At 44.9% G+C, this 20,906-nt stretch overlaps 1 protein-coding gene across 1 annotated transcript; it reads left to right on the top strand.

Moving 5' to 3' along the window:
* The first annotated feature begins 2,221 nt into the window (after positions 1–2,221).
* GOT1 (glutamic-oxaloacetic transaminase 1) lies at positions 2,222–19,516 on the top strand. Its single transcript, XM_084904100.1, has 9 exons — positions 2,222–2,448; positions 8,818–8,999; positions 12,565–12,688; positions 13,147–13,259; positions 13,379–13,483; positions 15,321–15,471; positions 15,557–15,722; positions 16,467–16,609; positions 18,732–19,516. Exons 1-9 carry the CDS (start codon positions 2,331–2,333, stop codon positions 18,869–18,871), a joined length of 1,242 nt encoding a protein of 413 aa, XP_084760226.1. The 5' UTR covers positions 2,222–2,330; the 3' UTR covers positions 18,872–19,516.
* The last annotated feature ends 1,390 nt before the right edge of the window (positions 19,517–20,906 follow it).

The raw sequence follows: 20,906 nt of genomic DNA, 5'->3' as shown, positions 1-20,906 counted from the left end.
AGCCAGGCAGTGTTGCATCAATTCTAAGTCAAAGTGTTAAAATTAGCAATGGCTTGGAAAGCATTTTGTTTATTCCAAGATTGGCATTTTACGCAGAGGGACAGCCTGCAGGCTAAAGACAGAAGGGTACTGAACTTAATGTCCAAGAACCTCATATTCCTAAGGAAAAGTGTGTGAGGCTTCGATCCCACATATGTTGTCTCCAGCCCCTCTCTCCCCACCCACCCACCCTAGTAACTGTTTGCCCTTTCTGAAAATTCACAACAGATATCATGCAGACATGAGAAAAGTTGCATGCATATTGGCACTTTTTTTGCCTCTATCAGCACTGACTTGGTTATGGAGCAGCTTAGGTTATCAATAAATATTTATTTGGACTTAGCTAAGTTGATAGTGTTTAGCTAACCTCAGGTTGTTTTTCCCCTCGGGAATGACGTAAGGAGGGACCATACCGTTGGCCAACACTGTGAAGATCACGGCTCTGCTCAAACTCTGGAGAGGCTGGGCAATAAAACACGCCTCTCAGCACTAGCCTTCTGCCAGTGCTTTTGGAAGCACCGAAAGTTCATTGTCATTTCACCTTTAAACTTGCGATCTTGGAGGAAAAGTGTTGTTAATGAAACACTGTGGGCAGTTACCTTTAAAACCAAAGGCAATATTTCTGAAAAGAACAGTGACCCAAGGTTGGCAAGTGTTGCTTAAATTCTTTTGGCTTGTGTTTATTGCAGTTAGTGGAAATTCATTTGGAGATCTGCTGTTATTATTCAATGAACAGAGGCTGAGGTATGGTTTTCTTCTGACACACCACGAGAACTGATGCCCCCTTCCACCACCTACTAAATACTTACTACGTGCAAGAACCTGAGGGAGACTTATGCAACATAAGCTCTCTAGCCAAAAGCTTACCACCTACCAGAGTGCGGCAGATGAGCAATGATAACAAAAGCCAGCATTTAAGTAGTGCTTACTACCCTGTTTCCCCGAAAATAAGACAGTGTCTTAATTTTTTCTCCCAAAGTTGTGCTAGGTCTTATTTTCAGGGGATGTCTTATCTTTCCATGCGCTAGGTCTTATTTTCGGAGGATGTCTTATTTTCGGGGAAACACGGTAGATGCAACAAACACACACACACACAAAACAAACAACAACAACAACAACAACAAAACCCCAACAAACCCCACACACTTTATAAGTATTAACTTACATAATCCCCTGAAGAAAATACTATTATCTCCACTTTACGGAGCAGAACAGAGAGGTCAAGGAACTTGTCTACACCTGCACACGTTAGTAAGTGGCAGAACCAAAATCCAAATTAGGACATGGGTTCTTACCCAGGGCATTTTCTAAAATAGTCATATTGCTATCAAGGTGTGGGCGGGTTTTGACTAGAGTGCGGATGAAGGGAGGATTTTACGGAGGAGGCATTTACTCTGGGTCTTGAAGGTCACCAGGTTTGGGGGGAGAAGGAGGAATACTCAGGGGAAGGAGCAGCCTGACTGAAAGGAGAGTCTGTCTGGGGACCAGCCAGCTGAGGACAGCCAAGATGGGGCTGAGTACGTGCCCGGGAAGGGAAAGTGGGGCAGGAGGCGGCGCCCAGATCCGGAAAGTCCCTTAGGCCCAGGCCTTCTCTGTAAGGAAAGGGAGCCCACAATCTCAAACTGTAACGGCGGCAGACAGGAATTCCCGGCCTCTCCCTCACTTTTCAGTAGGATGTCCCGGGTCTGAGACCAAGGCGCGCGGCCCGCCCACGTGTCCCTCCGGAGCTAAGGGCTGGCGACGGTCAAGGTCGCCCGCGCCGGTTCTGGAGCTGCACGTCCTGGCCCGGGGACCGGCGTCCCGAGCGCCGCCCCGAGGACTTGGCTGCCAGGCGGGGCCAGGTCAGGCCGGGTCAGGAGCGCGCGCGTACCGGTACCGGAAGGCCCCTCCGCCGTCACTCCCGCCGGCCACCGCTCCTTAGCCCGGTGTGATCCCTAGAAGGTCGATGGCGACGCCTCCGGGACACTCTGGTCGTCGCTCGGCTCCGCCCCTCAGGCCTCGGCCGCCCGGAACAATGGCCTCCGCGATAGGACCACGCTCTGCCAATCACTCTGCGCCACGCCCCCAGTTCCGACGTCGTACCTGGCATTGGTGGTACTGTTCCCTTGTCCCCCGTGCGTCAGATGCTGGCGATTGGTTAAGCGCGTTGCCAAGCTCCGGACGCGACTCACCCATTGGAGGCCGCGGGCCCGCCCCGCCCCGCCGCCTAGTTGAAGGTGACAGTCTCCTCCAGCGGGCGCGACGGACCCCGACCGAGCGACTCCAGCCTCACGGACCCCAGCTCTCTCGCTATGGCGCCGCCGTCAGTGTTCGCCGAAGTCCCGCAGGCCCCGCCGGTCCTGGTCTTTAAGCTCACCGCCGACTTCCGGGAGGACCCGGATACCCGCAAGGTCAACCTGGGAGTGGGAGGTAAAGATGCCGTGCCCGGGCACGTGAGTTGCCCCGGGAGAGGAGAGGAGCGGACCTGACTTGGGGCTCTGGGGACTGTGGGGAGAGGCGGAGGCCAGCTTGGCACTGGGGTAGGGATCGGGGAGGAGGCAAGATCATGGAGGCTTAGTTCATTCAACCTGCTTATTTTACAAATGGGTATCTGAGCCCCTGGCAAAGGGAGATGTGCCCAAGGTCACACAGAACAGATGTGGAGGCCAGGACGCTAGCTCAGTTTCCCCCCATCCCCATTCTGTGTTCTTAATACTGTATTCTTAACGTGGTAAGAAATGGGCGGCCAGAGATTGTAGGGAGAGAGGGTGAGATAGGAAGCCTGATAGGCTTAGAATCCTGCTGATGGACAAGGGAGAACTCAGCCCCAGGGAGCTTTGTTCTGAGTCAGTAATTATGTGAGTGACTCCCAGATGCTAGTCAGGTACTTTCCCAAGCTGTGTGTGAGTGTGTGTGTGTGTGAGTGTGTGTGTGTGTGTGTGTGTGTGTGAGAGAGAGAGGGGGGGGGGGTGTTGAAGACTGAGGCTTTGTTTTGACTTCAAGAAGTAGGTATTAAGTGAGATAAAAGAGATGGAAAATGCTTCTGTGGCAGGTTAACGCTCCCTGGGGGGACCTGGGAAAAATGTCCTACTCTTTTAGAAGTGATAGGAATGAGTAGAGATGGTGGAAAGGAGTCGGAAGACATTAGAAACTCATTTTCTACACATCCTTGTCTTCCTTTCTTGCTTGTATTTCTTGGACCTTGAAAAGTTCATAGCATGAGCCTCAGTTTTCTGCTTCTGCCAAGAAAAAGATTTGGACTTTAAGTGCCTCTTGAATTCCTTTAACTTTAATCTTCTCTGGTGAAATTTTTATTTATACCACCATCGTTTGAAACTCCACACCCTTTCTGGACCACATACAGAGTCCAGCCAGGAAGAAAATCAATGGGTTGATGTTCAATGCCAGGGAACAGACTTTGACTAAAAGGGGTAAAACTTTGTGTATATATAATTGATTTCAGAGAGGAAGGGAGAGGGAGAGAGAGCTGGAAACATCAAAGATGAGAGAGAATCATTGATCGGCTGCCGCCAGCAGGCCCCCCTCTGGAGATGGAGCCCACAACCTGGGCGTGTGCTCTGACTGTTAGGTTTGGTCCCCGAAGGAGGAATGCAGGAGACCAGAGTGGTGAAGGATCACAAATTTATTCGATCATCTTCTGCACACCAGGTGGCTGAGCCTGGATGGCTTCAGTACCTGGTGACACGGGAGTCAGCGGCTTTTAAAGGACTCTTGGCGGGCTTTTTTCTGGATAGAGACTTCTTTATGCATACCCGGAAGGGAGAGAATGGAATGTAGTCACCGCCAGTGAAATGTGGTCTTCAGCCAAAGGGAATGTCCATAGTGAAATGACCTGAAAAGCCAGTTCCCCGGGGGAGAGGTATCAATTCAATTGCTCAATCAAACCTAGCACTGACCATGCCTAGGAATCGAACTGGGACCTTCTGGTTCATAGGTTGACACCCAACCACTGAGCAACACTGGCTGGGCAAAGGAGTAAAACTTTTAAAAACAGACAGTTGAACTGTTTTGTAGCAGAGGGTGGCAGGAAGGCAGTTCAGAATCAGGCTACCCACTGCGACTGTTTGTGTCTGTGCATATGATCTGTTAAAAAGACTTCACCAAAGATTATGGGGGAAGGATAAGAAAAAGCCATTAAAAGGTAAAGGTTTGTTGAAGCTGGTGATTTGTTGAAGCTGGGAAATGGGTACATAGGAATCTGTTATGTTATTCTTGAAATTTTGTAGATGTTTGACATTTTTCATAAGAAAGCATTTTTAAATCAGTACTATGTAGTTTCATCCAAGAGGGAAAGTGATATTTCTGGCAGGCTGTAGAGTAGGAGAAACATCGAAAGATTGCCTTGAATTGAATTAAAGTGGGTACCATTCAACCTCTTATTTAAGTCCAATCCAAACTTCCAAGTATTTCTTAGGGCAAGATATATGGTGGAGAGCTAATATTGATGTAGATCTAAATATATTTTTTAAAACCTCAGATTTTATTGACTCAATTACCTTTGAATTATCTTACTGGGTTTTTATGAGGATTACATACATCTAAAGTTACACAGAACAGTTTCTGGCACATAAGTAGGAGTTATGTAAAGATTAGCTATTGCTGTTATTGTTTTGGCATTTCTTTGGGTGGGTCACGTAAAAAATGTTGAATAAAAATTTTCAGTTCAAGAACTGTGAAGTGGCAGTTTCTGGCATTGGTTCAGAAGTAAAGTGCTCATGCAGAGAAAAAGCACCCTGCCAGCCCAGACCAGTCGTGATTGACTCAGATGCATAGTTAGCTCAGAAGTTCCCTTCAACTGTGACAGTGCCTTTGTCATGTTTTCCAGGAACCCAGGAACTTCACCTCCTTATTATAAGCAAACTAGAGTCCTAATGCATGAAATCGTGTGCAGGTAGGGTCCCTAGGCCTAGCCTGTGATCAGGGCCATCTTCCGCCCACTTGCCAGTCCTTAGTCCCACCCCGCTGCCACCACCCACCGGGTTCCCCTCGCCAGTCCCATCCTGCCCCACTGCCACCCACTCTGGTTCCCCCGTACGCTATCTGGTGATTGGAGCCTGCAGGCCGGGAGGGGGGGAGGGGAAAGGACTGAGAGTTGGTCAGTGCACCTCATAGCGACTGGTCGAGCGGTCATTCTGGTGTTGTGCCGTTATGGTCGCTGGGCTTTTATTATATAGAATGATTATGCATTTAATCTCATCTCATGGGTACAGTGACACTGCAGGGTTGTCACTATTGCTGATGAAGCAGGCAAGTTATGTGGCCATTGGTGGTGTGGAACTGTGATCCTAGGTCGGGTCTCTCACACTCCTGGGTCTCTGCTCCCTCTTCTGTTTTGGGTACTTGCAGGTGCTCCAGAGGCAGTCAGTGCACTGTGGTGGGAAGAGCCAGGAGACCTGGGTACAGACTCAGTGACATGACTTTGGATGGGTTATTTAACGGACTCAAGTTGTTGAAATGAGGAGGCAGGGCAGAATGCCCTTTCTTTAAAATGCTTCTCTAAGATTCACTAGCACATTACCTGACTATAGAGTAGGATAATAATGCTACTGGCCTCTTCCATCGACTGAAGGTTAAATAAATATGTGAAATGTGATATGTAAATAAAGTGTTATATAAATGTTATTTTTGATGCTTACTGTGACCTTTTTATGGATGACAGGTGACAGATAAGGGTCTAAATAAAGTTAAGTAGAACAAGAAATCTCTTTTAGCCTCTGTATGTGCTAGTTGAATACTCATCTCACAATATCTTCTTTGTGAATGAAATGTAATTAGTCACTAACTTTGAGTCACCAAACTCCTTTTCCTCCAAGCTAAAGTCCAACGGTGATTATCCAGCTCAAGTTCTAGTGATGTTGGACATGTTTCGAATAAATTGCAACCATAATCTCATTAGTTAGTTGCTACTTGCAGATTATTTCTCCAGAGAGTTTCTTTTTGCTATGACTATTTGCATAATTTTCGTATAGTGAGAGCAGAGCATCACATTTTCCATTGTTAGTGTGATGTTCTCTGAGTTGACAGTTTTAGTGCTTCTCAAAGTTTCAGACAAATGGCTTTAGGCTGGGGAGATGTGGGTCCAGCCTGAAGCAAGACATTTCTTCATGGACCCCAGGCCATTTGTCATGTAAACGTAGCTTTCTTTTGTTCCAAACTGTACTCACTTTAATATCTGTTGTCATTTTTAATGTGGGTTCTGGCATCTTCGGATAAAATTATTGGAGAGATCTGCTATAGTAGGTGTTTCTGAGTACCCCTGGCCCTTTCCCCAGAACCTTTGTTGGAGAAGGGCCTTGGAGTGGGAATGGGTAAAGGAAGTGGAAATCTTAGGAGGAGGAGAGGGTGATGGTTTCATCTTTTAGTTCTCTATTTTGTTCCTTTCGTCTGGAAAGCCAGACTGCTGGACTCACCTGAAACCTGTGTGACTCCTTTAAAAGGGTTTCTACCCAGGGATAACTGCAGTGCTACAAGAAGGTGGGAGCATGCTGATAAAAAGGCCGCTCACACAGTCCTCCGGGACCTGCTTGATTTGGGCTTTTTCTATACATCTGTTACTCTTAAAAAAGACACATGGATTAAGTATGACAGTCTGGTTCTTATTTCTCAGAGTTGCACAGAGTATACATTACTAGTAAGAGCCATACTATAGCTTTTTCTTGATCTCATATTTTATTTATTTAAAACATACAATTTACAGATATTGTCTAGCCACTAAAATTGCTCATGTATATTTGAAAAATGCTCAATTGCCTTTATAATAAGAGATATGCAAATTAAACTACCCTGAGATTCTATTTGACTCTCAAGTTGGCAAAAAAAACCCCCACTAACAATAACACACACACACACACACACACACACACACACACATACACACACACACAAAAAAACACCACTTGGCGGGTGAGGCTGTGTGGGGAAGCAGAAAGTCTTGTATGTTGATGGTTGGAATGTAAACTGATAACATTCTGATGGAGGACAATTTGGACATGTCTGTCAAAAACCACAAATGCACATATTTCTCAGCCCACTCTACCATTTCAACCTTACATGTAACATATATTTGCACATGTGTAAGGTGATGTATGTACAAGGTTGTTCACTGAAGTTTTGTAATAGCCAAAGATTGAGAACAACTCAAATGTTCATCAACAAGAGACTGGCACAACAAATTACGGTACACTCATCAGTTTTGTGCTGTAGAAGAGAACAAAAACATTGTATGCACAGACACAAAAAATATATTCAAGTGGAAAAAGCAAGGAACAAAACATGTATATTATGGTATATGTTACCTTTTGTGTGAAAAGAGGGGGGACATAGCTGTATTTCCTTGTGTATGATTAGGAAGTTCTGGAAAAAGAATCTTTATTCCCTTTTCTACACAAAGAAATTAAGAACAGTGTATTCATGGAGTGAGAGTATTTGGAACTAAGTTAAATGACGATAAAGATGGCATGAGGGCATGTGAATGTGTTACCTATTAGAAGAATAGTTCATGACAGTTAGTTATTTGGTAAGTGGAAAAAAGCACACTGAAAATTCTATATACAATCTGATCCATATTTTATAAAAGAATATAATCATGTAAAATAAAGCTTATAAGGTTGTATACCAACAATTTCAAACTCCTTGTCTTTGAGTGCTGGGATTACATGTTAATCATAATGTTTATTATTTACTTTCTGGGCTTTTCTAAATTTTCTACAATCAACATGTGTTGTTCAGTAAATAATATCAACCACCCATAAAGTGATTTTTTTTTTTTTTTAAGTTAGGGGCAGAAATCAACCAAGTTAATCAGAACTACTCTAAAATTTGCACTTGGAAAAGTATAGGCTTGTTGGAGACCTAAACACTCAAGCAGATAGGCAAATGGTCCCTGTCAGGAATCCTACTCAGAGAGATCACTGGCTTGGGTGCAAGCCAGGACAGCTGCCCTCTAAAGCCATAATCCCCAAATAAGCACAGGGTAGTATAAAAGGGGAGAAAATCAGTTATAGGATAACTCAGAGTGGACAAAAAATACTGTTAGTGTAGAAGTGCTTAGAAATTTGATTGCAAGCAAGATTAAATATTATGAAATAGATGCAATTAGATCAATAAAAGTGTGAAGCACATGAAGTGGGAGGAACAGCTAAGATGGTAAACACTGAATGATGTCAGAACACAGAGAGAGGACACAGATGTGTTTCCGTGGGCTGCTGAGGGATTGTGTAACCAGTTGTTGGACTCTTCAGTCACTGGGCGTTTGCTTGCCATTTGTCCCCTTTCTAAAGGGACAAGAGGAGGAGGTGGGCCTCCTTTCACACGCCTCTCTCCACATGTTTATGTCTGAAGGTGCAGCCTTCATCTGAAGTAACACCTAGCCCTTCTCTGGAAATACAGAAGGAAGCCGATTGCTGAGCCAATGGCTATAGAGACCTCACTGCACTAGTAGTACTGACATAGCATTTGTAAGATATGTCATTTTAGTTCACTGAGGGCTTTCACGTGCATTGTCACTCCATCAGGCTCTGATGTCCCAGTTTAATTTAACATTCTGTTTTTTGGTGATCATTTATTTAAGAACAATAAGTTCTGTAAGCATAGGAACCATGCCTGTCTCCTACTTGCCTAGCACCTAGCCCAGTGCTTGGCCCAAAGCGGGCAGTCACTTCCTGAACTTTGGTTTGTTTTGATCAGATGGCTATAGAACTTTCCCTGTTCATAGTTCCAAACGCTCATTTGCACAAAGCCTCATACAATCCCCTTATGTAACTCTTCCCCATGTTCTAGCTTATCGCACGGATGACTCCCAGCCCTGGGTTTTGCCTGTAGTGAGGAAGGTGGAGCAGAAGATTGCCAACGACACTAACCTGAACCACGAGTACCTGCCAATCCTGGGCCTCCCGGAGTTCCGGACCCACGCTTCCTGCCTTGCCCTCGGGGAGGACAGCCCAGCCATCCGGGAGAAGCGGGTGAGTTTTTGGGTGAGGATGTACGTTTGCTCTTCAGGAACTGTGAAAGTGAAAAAGAGGTTGGAAATCCAAGTTGTTTGAAAATGTTAGGTGTTATGTCTATTGACCTGTCAATGAGTCAGGGTTAAGTAGTGCGACCTCAGGAACCCGATAGTGCAGATAACGTGCTTTTGTGTAAAGCACAGCTTCTTCAGTTGTTCACTTTTTTGCCCAACTGATGATCAGATTTCAGCTACTGGGTTTGAAGCAGTCAGAGGAAATGCCAAGTTAAGGGAATTTAATGGATTGATCAAAAGACTAGGGTCTGGACCAGCTCTGCCACTATTTTTGACCACAGGCAAATCACTTAGCCCTCTGGCCCCTATGACTCATTTATGTGTTACCGAAGGACTAGTTTGTGGCTCATAAAGCTTTTATCAGATTTTCAAAAGTAGTCTGTGGCCCCCAAAAGTTCAAGAGCCACTAGTCTAGATGCTCTCTGAAGTTCCTGTCAGTTTTACTAGTACTGTATCCTTTTATTCTTCTAGCCTTGGTCGCAGCTTCTCTCATTGCAGTGCTTCCTGGTACATAAGACTGTGGATAACTAGAGACCCTTGGAAGAGGAGCACATTTGGAAGCAGTCAATGAGAGAGGCTCTATGTGGCAGGAAGTGGTTTGGTGGAGATTCTCAGTGTTGTAGGGATTCAGAGAAGAGAGAGGCTGGTGATGGCTGAAGATGAGACTTCCGCTGAACCTTGGGAAACGAGACTAGCACACTGGTTTTCAACACTGGCTGTGTTAGTATAATCTCAAGAGTTTTTAAAAATATACTGATGGCTGGACCCAACACCAGACCAGTTAAATCAGAATCTTGGACGATACCACCCTATCCCGCCCTTTTACTACCTTCCCTTCATGGGCATTTTTTTTAAAGTTTTTTTTTTTTTTTTAACTCAATATATTTTTGTTGATTTCAGAGAGGACAGGGAGAGAGAGATAGAAATATCAATGATAAAAGAGAATCATCGATCAGCTGCTCCCTGCACACCCCACACTGGGGATCGATCCTGCAACCCAAGCATATTCCCTGACCAGGAATTGAACCATGACCTCCTGGTTCATAGGTTGATGCTCAACTACTGGGTCATGCCAGCCAGGCAACGGGCATATTTTTAATAGCCCTCCAGGTGATTCCAAAGTACAAGGTACAGAGAGAAGGTATTTGACTGAAGTAGTGGGAGCTCGGGGCTAGAGGTAAGAGGTAAGCAGGTCTAACTGTAAAGAGACCTATCTGATGAGGCAGGCTGGTTTTAGCAGTGGGGCAGGGGAAGCCACCTGAAGGTTTGAGCAGAGGAGTTACCCAATACAAGTCTGGAGGAAGTTAAACTTGCTGGATGAGTAGGAAGGGGAAGAGCTCAGGTTTTTGCAACAGTTCAGTCAGATATAATGCAATTTAAACCAGCGGCCCTTATCACTCCCCTGGGCCATTGTCTAGTGTGCCCTCATGAGTGGAAGGGACCACATCTTGGCGACACCTGATTTATCCCCACATGCTGTTACCCATATGCTTTCATAAATAGGACTGCAGGGTCTAGTGAAGGTTACATAGGGGCACATTATTATGCGTATCAGAAGGCACTGAGGCTCCAGGTCGGTGATTAGGCAAGTAATTCACTTAATTCTGGTGACTTACTTCAAGGAACTGAAAGGGAATGCAGGTAGAAATGGAAGAGTGGAGAGATTATGGGTGGCGTTGGGACATTGCTCTGACAATCTGGTGTTTCCATAGAGGGAGAGGAGTGTCTTGACGAAGTTTGAAAGTGGGGAATTTTGGCAACTGAGGATTCTTTTCTGAGGTGCTGCTGATAGTTGGAATTCTGTTGACAAATGAAAACAGAGATTCTGTGTTGGGGAGTGTCTTCCCCTAAGACATTCTTACACATTGATTAACTGTGTTGGGCAGACACTCGTTCCTTTGCCCAACACTCCCCATTACTGATCACTTAATGCTGTAAGGCTTGGGGCTTTACTTGTGGAACATAGCCCTCCCTCTTAGTCTAGTGCATTTCACATTTTCTTTTTTAAAAATATATTTTTATTGATTTCAAAGAGGAAAAGAGAGGAAGAGAGATAGAAATATCAGTGATGAGAGAGAATCATTGATTGGCTACCTCCTGCAGACCCCCTACTGAGGATCGAGCCCACGACCTGGGCATGTGCCCTGACCAGGAATTGATGCTCAACCAGGAATTGATGAGCAACACCAGGTGGGCTTTTAAAATCATTTTATTGTAGAAAATTTCAAGTATCTACAACAATAGATAAAACAGTGTAATGAGTAAACCTCCATGCATCTATCACCTAGCTTCAACAATGATCTGTATTTGGTCAATCTTGTATACCTCCCACCCCACTGCCCTGCCAAAGCTGAATTATTTTACAGCAGATCCTAAAATTTATTTTAAAATTTTACAAATAATACATGAATACATTTTTATTTTTAAAAGACAACTTACAGGTTAGGCTACAGTCCCTTTGACCACTATTCTCCATAGCTGAGGCCCCTCCACAGAGGTTGCCACTATTTTTAGGTTGATATGTGCCCTTCCTTTTAATTATATAGGCTTTTCCATGTGATCTTTTCCTTTCTTTCTCATTAATTCTATAGACATAGTAAGCAACATGTAATTTAAAACATTTCCTTGCTGAAAGAGTTATGCCAAAACCTCGTTTAAATCATGAAAGGGCAAAATCAAAGCTATAGAGGCAGAACAGCAATGGTATAATGACTAGAGTGAGAAGACCTGGTATCCAGCTCTGCTACTCACCACCTGTGTCTTCTTTGGCAAGCCACTTCTCTGAATCAATTTCCTCATGTAAATTTCAGATCTAGAACTTATTTCGTGGGATTGTATGAGATTCAAATAAGAATGTATGTGAAGGTATTTGGTAAATGGTAAAATTAGGACTTTTATCATTGTCCCTGTGAGGTCATTTTAAGATAAGATGAAGCTCAAGGAGAGAAAGTAGTATTCCCATGTCACCTTTGTTTCATTAGAATATATGTTTAAGGATTCCGAGGTCTGCATTATGGAAGGAGAAAGCAGTGTTACAGATTCATGTTAGTGGCAAGCTGGAAACATTATTTTCTAGGCTTCTGCTGGAGGGCAGTTTTGATCTTGGGTTGGGTATCAAAGGGATTGAGGGTGTGCCCTCCAGGGCACACTCTGATGTGGCTTAGGTATGACCTCTACCCCTGTATTCAGAAGGGAAGCTCCCCTCAGAGTCAGACTTCAGACTTCCCTAATGCTCATAGTTAGCCCTAATGCCCATAGTTCCCTGATGCTCATAGTTAGCCCTAACTCCCACTTTGAGCAATTGTGCTTCAGTTCTCAGCCTCCGTCCCTCATTTGTAAACATGGGCAAATAAAGTATCTTCTTTATGTAGTTGTGAGGTGTGATGAGACAGTACATGTAAGGGCTTAGCATAGAGCAGGCACAAAATAAATGCTCATCATTACTACATTTCCCCCGATATTTTCTGACTTCCCATTATCAACCCATGACCCTGCTTCTTCTCTTTCAGGTAGGAGGGGTGCAGTCTTTGGGGGGAACAGGTGCACTTCGAATCGGAGCCGAGTTCCTCGCGCGATGGTACAATGGAACGAACAACAAGGACACGCCTGTCTATGTATCCTCACCAACCTGGGGTGAGTTCTTTAAGCGTATTAAGAGGAGAAACAAAGAAGCTAGGAGCAAATATCCACACGATTCTCACTGTTTACCCAGAAAATGTAATCCGGCCCTGGATCAACTGACATTTAGGAATGGCTTCAGCAGTGGATTTGGGCAGGACACGTGTAATACAATGCTTAAATTCACATTAGGAATACTTTTTCCCAAGACTCTTAGTAGACATGTTTTCAGGTGTGTTAAAACTTCCCAGAGGAGGCACAGAATGTAGATATAGGGACTATTAGGATATAAGTTTAGCATGAAGAAGTCTGGTTGAATTTGTTTTTGGTTACAACCATTCTTGTGAGTCTTAACTCCTCTCCTCGATGTCACCCAGTGGACATTCCAGGGCCCTGGAAGTTGACTTGTGTCCTTTACAATTACACCTCCTTGTGATTATAAACCATTTACATTTTTACCCCTTTGCCTGCAGAGAATCATAATGCTGTTTTTACTGCCGCTGGATTTAAAGACATTCGGACCTATCACTATTGGGATGCAGCCAAGAGAGGACTTGACCTCCAGGGTTTCCTGAAGGATCTGGAGGTGGGTGATGAGATGAAAAAGTAAGCAGAACCGTAGGGAGCAGGAAAAAGTTTTTCGATCAGTTGATAAGCAGGGGTGTCCTGCACGTGTCCAAGCTGACGTAGCTTCCCTCTCCTCAGAGTGCTCCTGAGTTCTCCATCTTTGTCCTCCATGCCTGTGCGCACAACCCAACTGGCACCGACCCAACTCCAGAGCAGTGGAAGGAGATTGCCTCCGTCATGAAGGTAACTAACTGCCTTTCCAGAGCATCTCTTAACAAGTAGTCTGTATTAACCTTTACTGTGTTCAGAAGCCATACCTATTTACTGGAGAATGTGTAAGTGGACAAAAAAAACCTGAAGGAAATAAATATTAACTGTAAATCCTGTTATCCAAAGAAAACCACTGTCAATATTTTGGTGCAGAATGTAAGGGTTTTTTTTATTTTTATTTTAGTGTAGTTATACATATAAACATCTGTTTTACAAAGGTGGGATAATTTTGTCTAGTCCATTTTATAACATACTTTGACTTTGATTTGAACTCTCTTACATGTTATTAAATGTTTTGTAGCATTGTTTTCCATGCATGGACATGTCACATGGAGATGGATTTGTCACAAATCAGTTGATGGACATTAAAATCTCAGGTTTCCAAAAATAAATAAAAAAAATAATAAAATCTCAGGTTTCTGCTCTTATGAACAATTATGTAATAAAACTCCATTGTGTTACTTCTTTGGGGTAACTTTCTAGATTGGAATTTCTAGTTTAAAGTGTACATATGTTATTTATTAGTGTTTTAAAAATACTGAGAAACTATTATATAACTGGCAGCATGGGATGATATACTAGTGAACAAAGCTGCCCTCAAAGAGCATGCATAGCCTGTTTGGGGAAACAGTTATGTGAGACAGTTTTGTTGGTGGAGTTATAGAGAGGCACATAGACCGGTCTTTGAGAAGTGTGTGTGTGTGTGTGTGTGTGTGTGTGTTGGGAGGGGTGATATGACAGAAGAAGCCTTCCTGGAAGAAGTGGCTTCCATGTTGAAACTTGAGGGATGGGGACAGGTGGGGGCTGGCTGGAGCGACAGGAATGTTTCCTGTAAGGGGAAGAGGTCACGGCCTGTTTAAGGAAGTGAAAGTAATTCCTGGCCTAGATTCCAAGGGCGTTGGGGGAATGTGAGTCATGAGGCTAGAGAGGTAAATGGGGACCAGAGCCTGTGCTGAGGCACGGGCTTCATTCTGAGGGCAATGAGGGGCCATGAAAACCTTTGATGTCATGAAGTGACATGATCAGATGTGCATAGTCTTCAAGTCACCTTGGCTACATGGCAGGGAATGGGTCATAGGGAGTCCAGATTAGACAGGCTGGGAGAGCACTGAGGGGGCTATTACTATAATTCAGGTAGGCGCTGACGGGGACCTGAGTGAAGTAGGTGGCAGTGACAGATGTGGAAGGATTCTAGAGCTCCCAGGAGACAGGAGTGATAGGACTTGGAGGGTGATTGGATGTGAGGGATGAGCTGCAGAGGCGGCACAGGAGGATGCACCCTGGCTTCCGGCTTGATGGTTGGGATCAGGGAGGTGGTGCCCACGTAGAGAGTGAGCCCAGAGGAGGAGCGAGTTCAGTGTGGGGAGCCCTCTGAGGAGACCGGAGGATAAGAATAGAAGCATGCAGCGTCCTTGTCCGGTGGAATAGCCCTGAGGTTGTGAAGAGGCCCTGGGGATAAGGAGCTAACATTTGACTGAGCTTATCACACCAGGAATTCGTGGGAAAGAATCTGCCAATGCAGGACAGGCATTGCCTCCATACGAAAGTCCTGTTGGCAAGGCGGCATCATGATGTTCTGGGGTGATATACTTAAAAAACAAGGTTTACCAAAATGCTTAGATTTAGAGGTTGGTGTTTAGCTGCACAGAGAAATAGAGATGTAAATGGTGATTGGATGCAGAAAAGAGAGAGAAAGAGGGGAAATGGGCAGTTTCAGAAATCCCTTCCAGAAACAGTTGGGGAAGGAAAGGCAGTGTCTGAGGTTGGTTCCAGAAGGATGTCCCGCCTGACTCACTTTCCTTCCTCGCAGCGCCGGTTTCTGTTTCCCTTCTTTGACTCAGCCTATCAGGGCTTCGCATCTGGAAACCTAGAGAAAGATGCCTGGGCCATTCGCTATTTTGTGTCTGAAGGATTCGAGCTCTTCTGTGCCCAGTCCTTCTCCAAAAACTTTGGGCTCTACAGTGAGTGCTCTCCTGAGTTGCAGCCCCGCCCTCCACCCCCGCCCCCATCGGGGCCTCCCAGGCTGATTCTCGTCTCTGTCTCCAGATGAGCGTGTTGGGAATCTGACTGTGGTTGCCAAAGAACCTGACAGCATGCAGCGGGTCCTTTCCCAGATGGAGAAGATTGTGCGAATCACTTGGTCCAATCCCCCTGCTCAGGGCGCGCGGATCGTGGCCACCACCCTCTCTAACCCCGATCTCTTTAAGGAATGGTAAGGCACTCACAGCCTGAGGGGCGAGGGGTGGGGATGCGGAACAGGAAGTGCCCCGTTACATTTAACTGCCTCTTCCTCTTATTTTAGCGGAGGCAAGACAAAATTACCTCAGCCTCCTTGAGTCTCAGATATTTCTATAAAGTAGGGCTGCCACCTACTCTCAGGTGCAAAACACAACACACATGCCTCACAAGCACTGGGGACATAGGAAGGGACACTCGGATAAATCTGCGTTTCCCCCACTCTCCCACCACCCAGGCTTCATCCCCTTACAGTGGGGGAAACAGGAAGGAATTCCTGATAGGATAGAATATCCAACTTCAAGTTAGTGTGACAATTTGGGGGCTCTTCATTCTTAACTTTACATATATTTTATCTTATTTGAAACAGCAACTTGTACATAGTAGCTAAATCTGCAACCTCTGCTTAATGGGTCCCGATAAAAATATATCATTCTGTCTAGATCAGCTCCTAGGTGAAGTCTGAGTTAAAACACAGGTGGTATACAGCTAGTACACCCAAGACTAGAACTGAGTTCCATCGGAGAAGATAGTCCTTTCCTTCTGCCTGGTAACCATCTCTCTCTGGCCTGTATATCCCCCATCCAGGCACCCATGTACCATAATGAGCAGGTGGTAGTCCCATTTTCAACTTATAGATTGAATTGTGGGTTTTAAACCTCTGTGTTTTCATGTATTATCTCTCCGAACTGCATTGGTATTTATGTCTCTGTCCACTCAGGAAAGGTAATGTGAAGACAATGGCTGACCGGATTCTGACCATGAGGTCTGAACTCAGGGCACGGTTAGAGGCCCTCAAGACCCCTGGAACCTGGAACCACATCACTGAGCAGATTGGAATGTTCAGCTTCACGGGGTTGAACAGTAAGTGCCCCCACCCAGTGCTCACTATTGGAACCAGCACTCCTCTCAGTCAGTGTCCTTGGACTCGGCTCCATTAGCTGTTGCCTAATTGGTCAATGAGAACTTTGGACCAGAACAAGTTAGGTTTTCTCAGTGTGCCCCATCCATTTCCTGAACACCCTGGGTCTCAGAAGAGCATAACTGTGGTCTGTCCTGCGTCCTATAACCAAGATATTTTCATTTTTGTGGGCTGGAAAGTGGCTCAGAGCCAGCTGCGACGTAACAGGGTTTATGGCTTGGAGCCTTGATTTATGAAAGGCCTGTCATAAATGCTTAGGTACTCTTTGACTCTTCCTTAATCCTAACTATGAATATTACATATTATTATTCAGGGACCTAATGTTTTTAATTGACTTTTTTTTTTTTAGAGAGAGAGAGGGAGTGAGAAAGGTAGAAACATTGAAGTGAGAAACATCAGTCAGTTGCCTCCCGTATGAGCCTTGACAGGGGATTGAACTTGCAATCTTTTTGGTGCAGGCTGACCCCCTCCAACCAACGAAGCCACCTGGCTGGGCAGGGACCTAATTACTTAACGGGTCTTTCCTAGTCTCTTAAGCATTGCCCTCAAAAAAGAGATTACAAAGTTACCTTTCCATGTCATAAATAAAAACTTAGGTTGGTAGTTGGAATTAAAAGATGGTTGAATGTCCCAGTGGGTAGCCTTGAATGATCCTGGTCCGCCATCAGTAGGGCCTATTTGCAATTGACTGTCCCTTCCAATGACAGAGGGATCCTTCATTTAATAAGTTATTCCCGAGCACCCACTGTCCAGGCCACATGGTGCAGATATAGCCACTCACCTGCATGTGGTGCTTTTGTGCCCAGCGTGGTAGTAAGTGGGGCATCTGAGTAGTACCTGGAAGGTATTATAAACCAGGGCCACCAGAATGCCATCTCTCTCTCTCTCACCCTCTTCCTAAAACCAATTTTTAAAAAGATGAACTGAGTTAATATAAAGTGCTTAGAACACTGGCTGGCACAGTGTTTGCTCCTTTGATTATTATTATTTTGTTACCATCTTAGTTTGGGCTGCTATAACAAAATACAGATTGGATGGCTTAAACAACAGAAATGTATTTCTCACAGTTCTGGAGTCTGGGAAGTCTGAGGTCAGGGTGCCAGCATGGTCTGGGCCTGCTGGTGGCTGTGTTCTTGCTTCATCCTCACATAATGGTGAGAGAGCACGCTCTCTTTAGTCTCGTATGAGGGCACTACACCCATCATGGGGCTCCACCCCCACGGCCTCATCTAACCTAATTACCTGCCAAAGGCTCCACCTCCCAATACCACCACTCTGGGGTTAGGTTTCCACAGGAATTTTGGAGGGAGTGACACAAGCATTCAGTCCATAACAATTATCCCATTCCCTCAAATGATGGTGTCTTAAGGGTACAAACTAGACAAAAATCAATTGAAATTCTCTCATGGCTTTGCAACAAAGCAAAGAAGCTCTGGAGATTGTGGCATAAAGGAAGTATACAGGCGGTCCCTTCCTGCTCCATCCGTGAGCATTTCTGCAAACACATGGGAAAGTGCTCCTGCTTATGTTTGAATGAGAGATCAGATCAGATCTGCAGTGTCTGCAGTTTTCCAGCCCGCTGGTTCATGCACACAACATTTACCCAGCTCCTCTCATGCATGGGGCCTTGTAAAATGTACTGTGAGAATGAAATGTCCAAGGGAGGTTGCTTCTAGGTGCTCAGGGATAAGCAAATTCAGGTTAAGGAAGAAACGAAGGAAGCCCTTCCTAACCAGTTTTTCGTATCAATGGAATCTTCTGAAGTCTGAGGGTTGTTTCAATTGATAGCATGTCCTGTGAATGGGATGTGCAAGGTTTGGTTGGGAGGTAGTCCCAGATTAAAATTCCCATGAGGAGGAGCGCTGGGGATTAGAAAGTCAGCTAACATGACTAGTTTTCAGAATCCATTGAGGATATTTCCCTGTGAACAAATGGACAAAATAGCTCCTGTGGTTTTCCTTCTCTGTATTACGAGGCAAAGAAGGAAAACTATAATTGTCATGGAGTCGCTGAGGCTTAAAGGATTCCTACTACTCTGATTATCGCTCTTTCTGTTTTCAACAGCCAAGCAGGTTGAATATCTGGTCAGTGAAAAGCACATCTATCTGCTGCCAAGTGGTCGGATCAACATGTGTGGCTTAACCACCAAAAACCTAGATTATGTGGCCACCTCCATCCATGAAGCAGTCACCAAAATCAAGTAAAGAGGTACCCCGAAACCAGCACCACCAAAGCGGCCCTCTGTCGTGTGTGTTCCCTGCTGCAGTCTAGTTGTCTACAATCATGGATGAGACTATTGCAAGACTGAAAGCTGCCCTGGTGAGGCTGGGCCCACATGAAGAGAACATCCCTTGAAAAGAGATGCGGGCCTGGATTAGAGGCCTTCCAAAGGCCAGAGCAACTTAAGCTTTCTGTGTAAGAAGAATACAACGGTACTTTGATCCTGAGTTGTAGATAGCTTGCTCCCTTGCTAGAAGCAAGAGTCTTGCCTGTGTCCCTTGTGCGCTTCTATGTGTTGCCTGACTCTGTACAAAGTCTAGTCCCAAAGATCAAGTTGTCTGAAGAGCCATGTGTAATTGTGGGTGTTGGCTGTCAGTAAAATTCATCATCTCTACCCAGTGTCTGTGTCCCTGCTCTTTCTGCATGGTTGTGTCCCTAGCCCTAAGCTTTAGTTCTTTAGGGCAGCCAAGTACAAAATACATTTACATCACATGCACACAGTTAACTGAAACAAAAGTTTCACAAAACAGTATATAGTCTTGCTACGTGCAGTGCATTCTGATATTTTCTAGTCTGTTTTATTGTTATGTTCCATTTCACTGAAGAAATAAAAGTGATTGAGACTCTTATGTAATTGACTTTGTGACCCACTAATAGGTTGTAACCCATGGCTTAAAATGAAAGCTATAGAGTCCTAGCAGGTTTGGCTCAGTGGATAGAGGGTTGGCTTGTGGACTGAAGGGTCCCAGGTTCAATTCTGGTCACAGGCATATACCTGGTTGTGGGTTTGATCCCCAGTAGAAGGTGTGCAAGAGGTAGTCAATTAATGATTCTCATCATTGATGTTTCTCTCCCTTCCTCTCTGAAATCAATAATATATACATATGTATATATGTGTGTGTGTATATATATATATAATGCTATAGAGGGATGTACTAGTTGCTAAATAAAAATGACATGTCCTTGCAACAGGCTTCCCATTAGTGAACGCTTTGCACACCAGCTCTTTACCAATTTTCTGGACTTGTCCTTCAGAGCCCAGCTGTCTTCATATATCACTTAAGACACTGGACTTCATGGATTCCATCACTCAGAGTGATTCTAGAACACAGCCCCACCCAATGCAGTGGAGCACCTCCTAGTCAGCTATAGCCACTTGAACATAGCTCATGTTTTCCAGAGAGTCCAAAGACCTCCCCATAACAGTTCTGTAGAATTTGAATCTTGAGTTTTAAAATATTGAAAGATAATTCTAGTTATTTTAACAGGATCTGCCCCTTTCTAATGTGTCTTCGAGTTTATATAAAATCCTACAGTCTTGAGGGCTGATTGGGGTCTTAGAAGTCATTAACTCTAGCCTCTCTCTCAGAGCTATAGTCTCTGCATATTGTCCCTGACCTGTTCATTTTTAACTGAGGGGAGGGTGGATTCTTTCACTACTTGGTGAAGCATCCCATTCTATTGATAGGAGTACCTTAATTAAAGAGATCATTTACCTTGATCCAGAATTTGGTCTGTCTGTCATCCTCCCCTGGCACCTTTCCTCGCTTCCTTTAAACCACAGACACCAAGCCCACTGGCACTTCTAGTTGGTGGCCTGACAAATATTGGAAGTAGCAGTTGCTATTCCTAGTTTTTGCTTTTCTATGTGCAACTTCCTCCCTTCCCCCCACTCCAACTCTTCGTGTTCCTCCCAAGACCTTGAGCTTGGAAGGCACCCACCAGTGCCTCACGCATCACATGGGTTCCACAAACAATTATTGTCTTAGTGCTTCTTGTTCTCATTCACACTCTGGCTTCTCATTTGAGTTTTACTTTCCATTTTTGGCATTTGTTTCTGCAAAATCTTACCTGTCTTCCCAAAGTACAGCACCGGAGCCTTCCTGTAACCTTGAGTGCAGCCTCACACCTCGTCTCAGAGCCGAACCTCTTCAGGCAGGTGGGCCCTGGGAGATCATCACAGGGGAGCTCCACCCAACCTGCATCTCAAATAAACCACTTCAGAACTCCCAGATTCAG

This window comes from Pipistrellus hanaki (genome assembly GCF_964339955.1).
Source record: "Pipistrellus hanaki genome assembly, chromosome: 14".
Lineage (NCBI taxonomy): Eukaryota > Metazoa > Chordata > Mammalia > Chiroptera > Vespertilionidae > Pipistrellus > Pipistrellus hanaki.
Note: the sequence above shows the minus strand (reverse complement) of the source record. Positions and strands in the feature narration are given on the sequence as shown.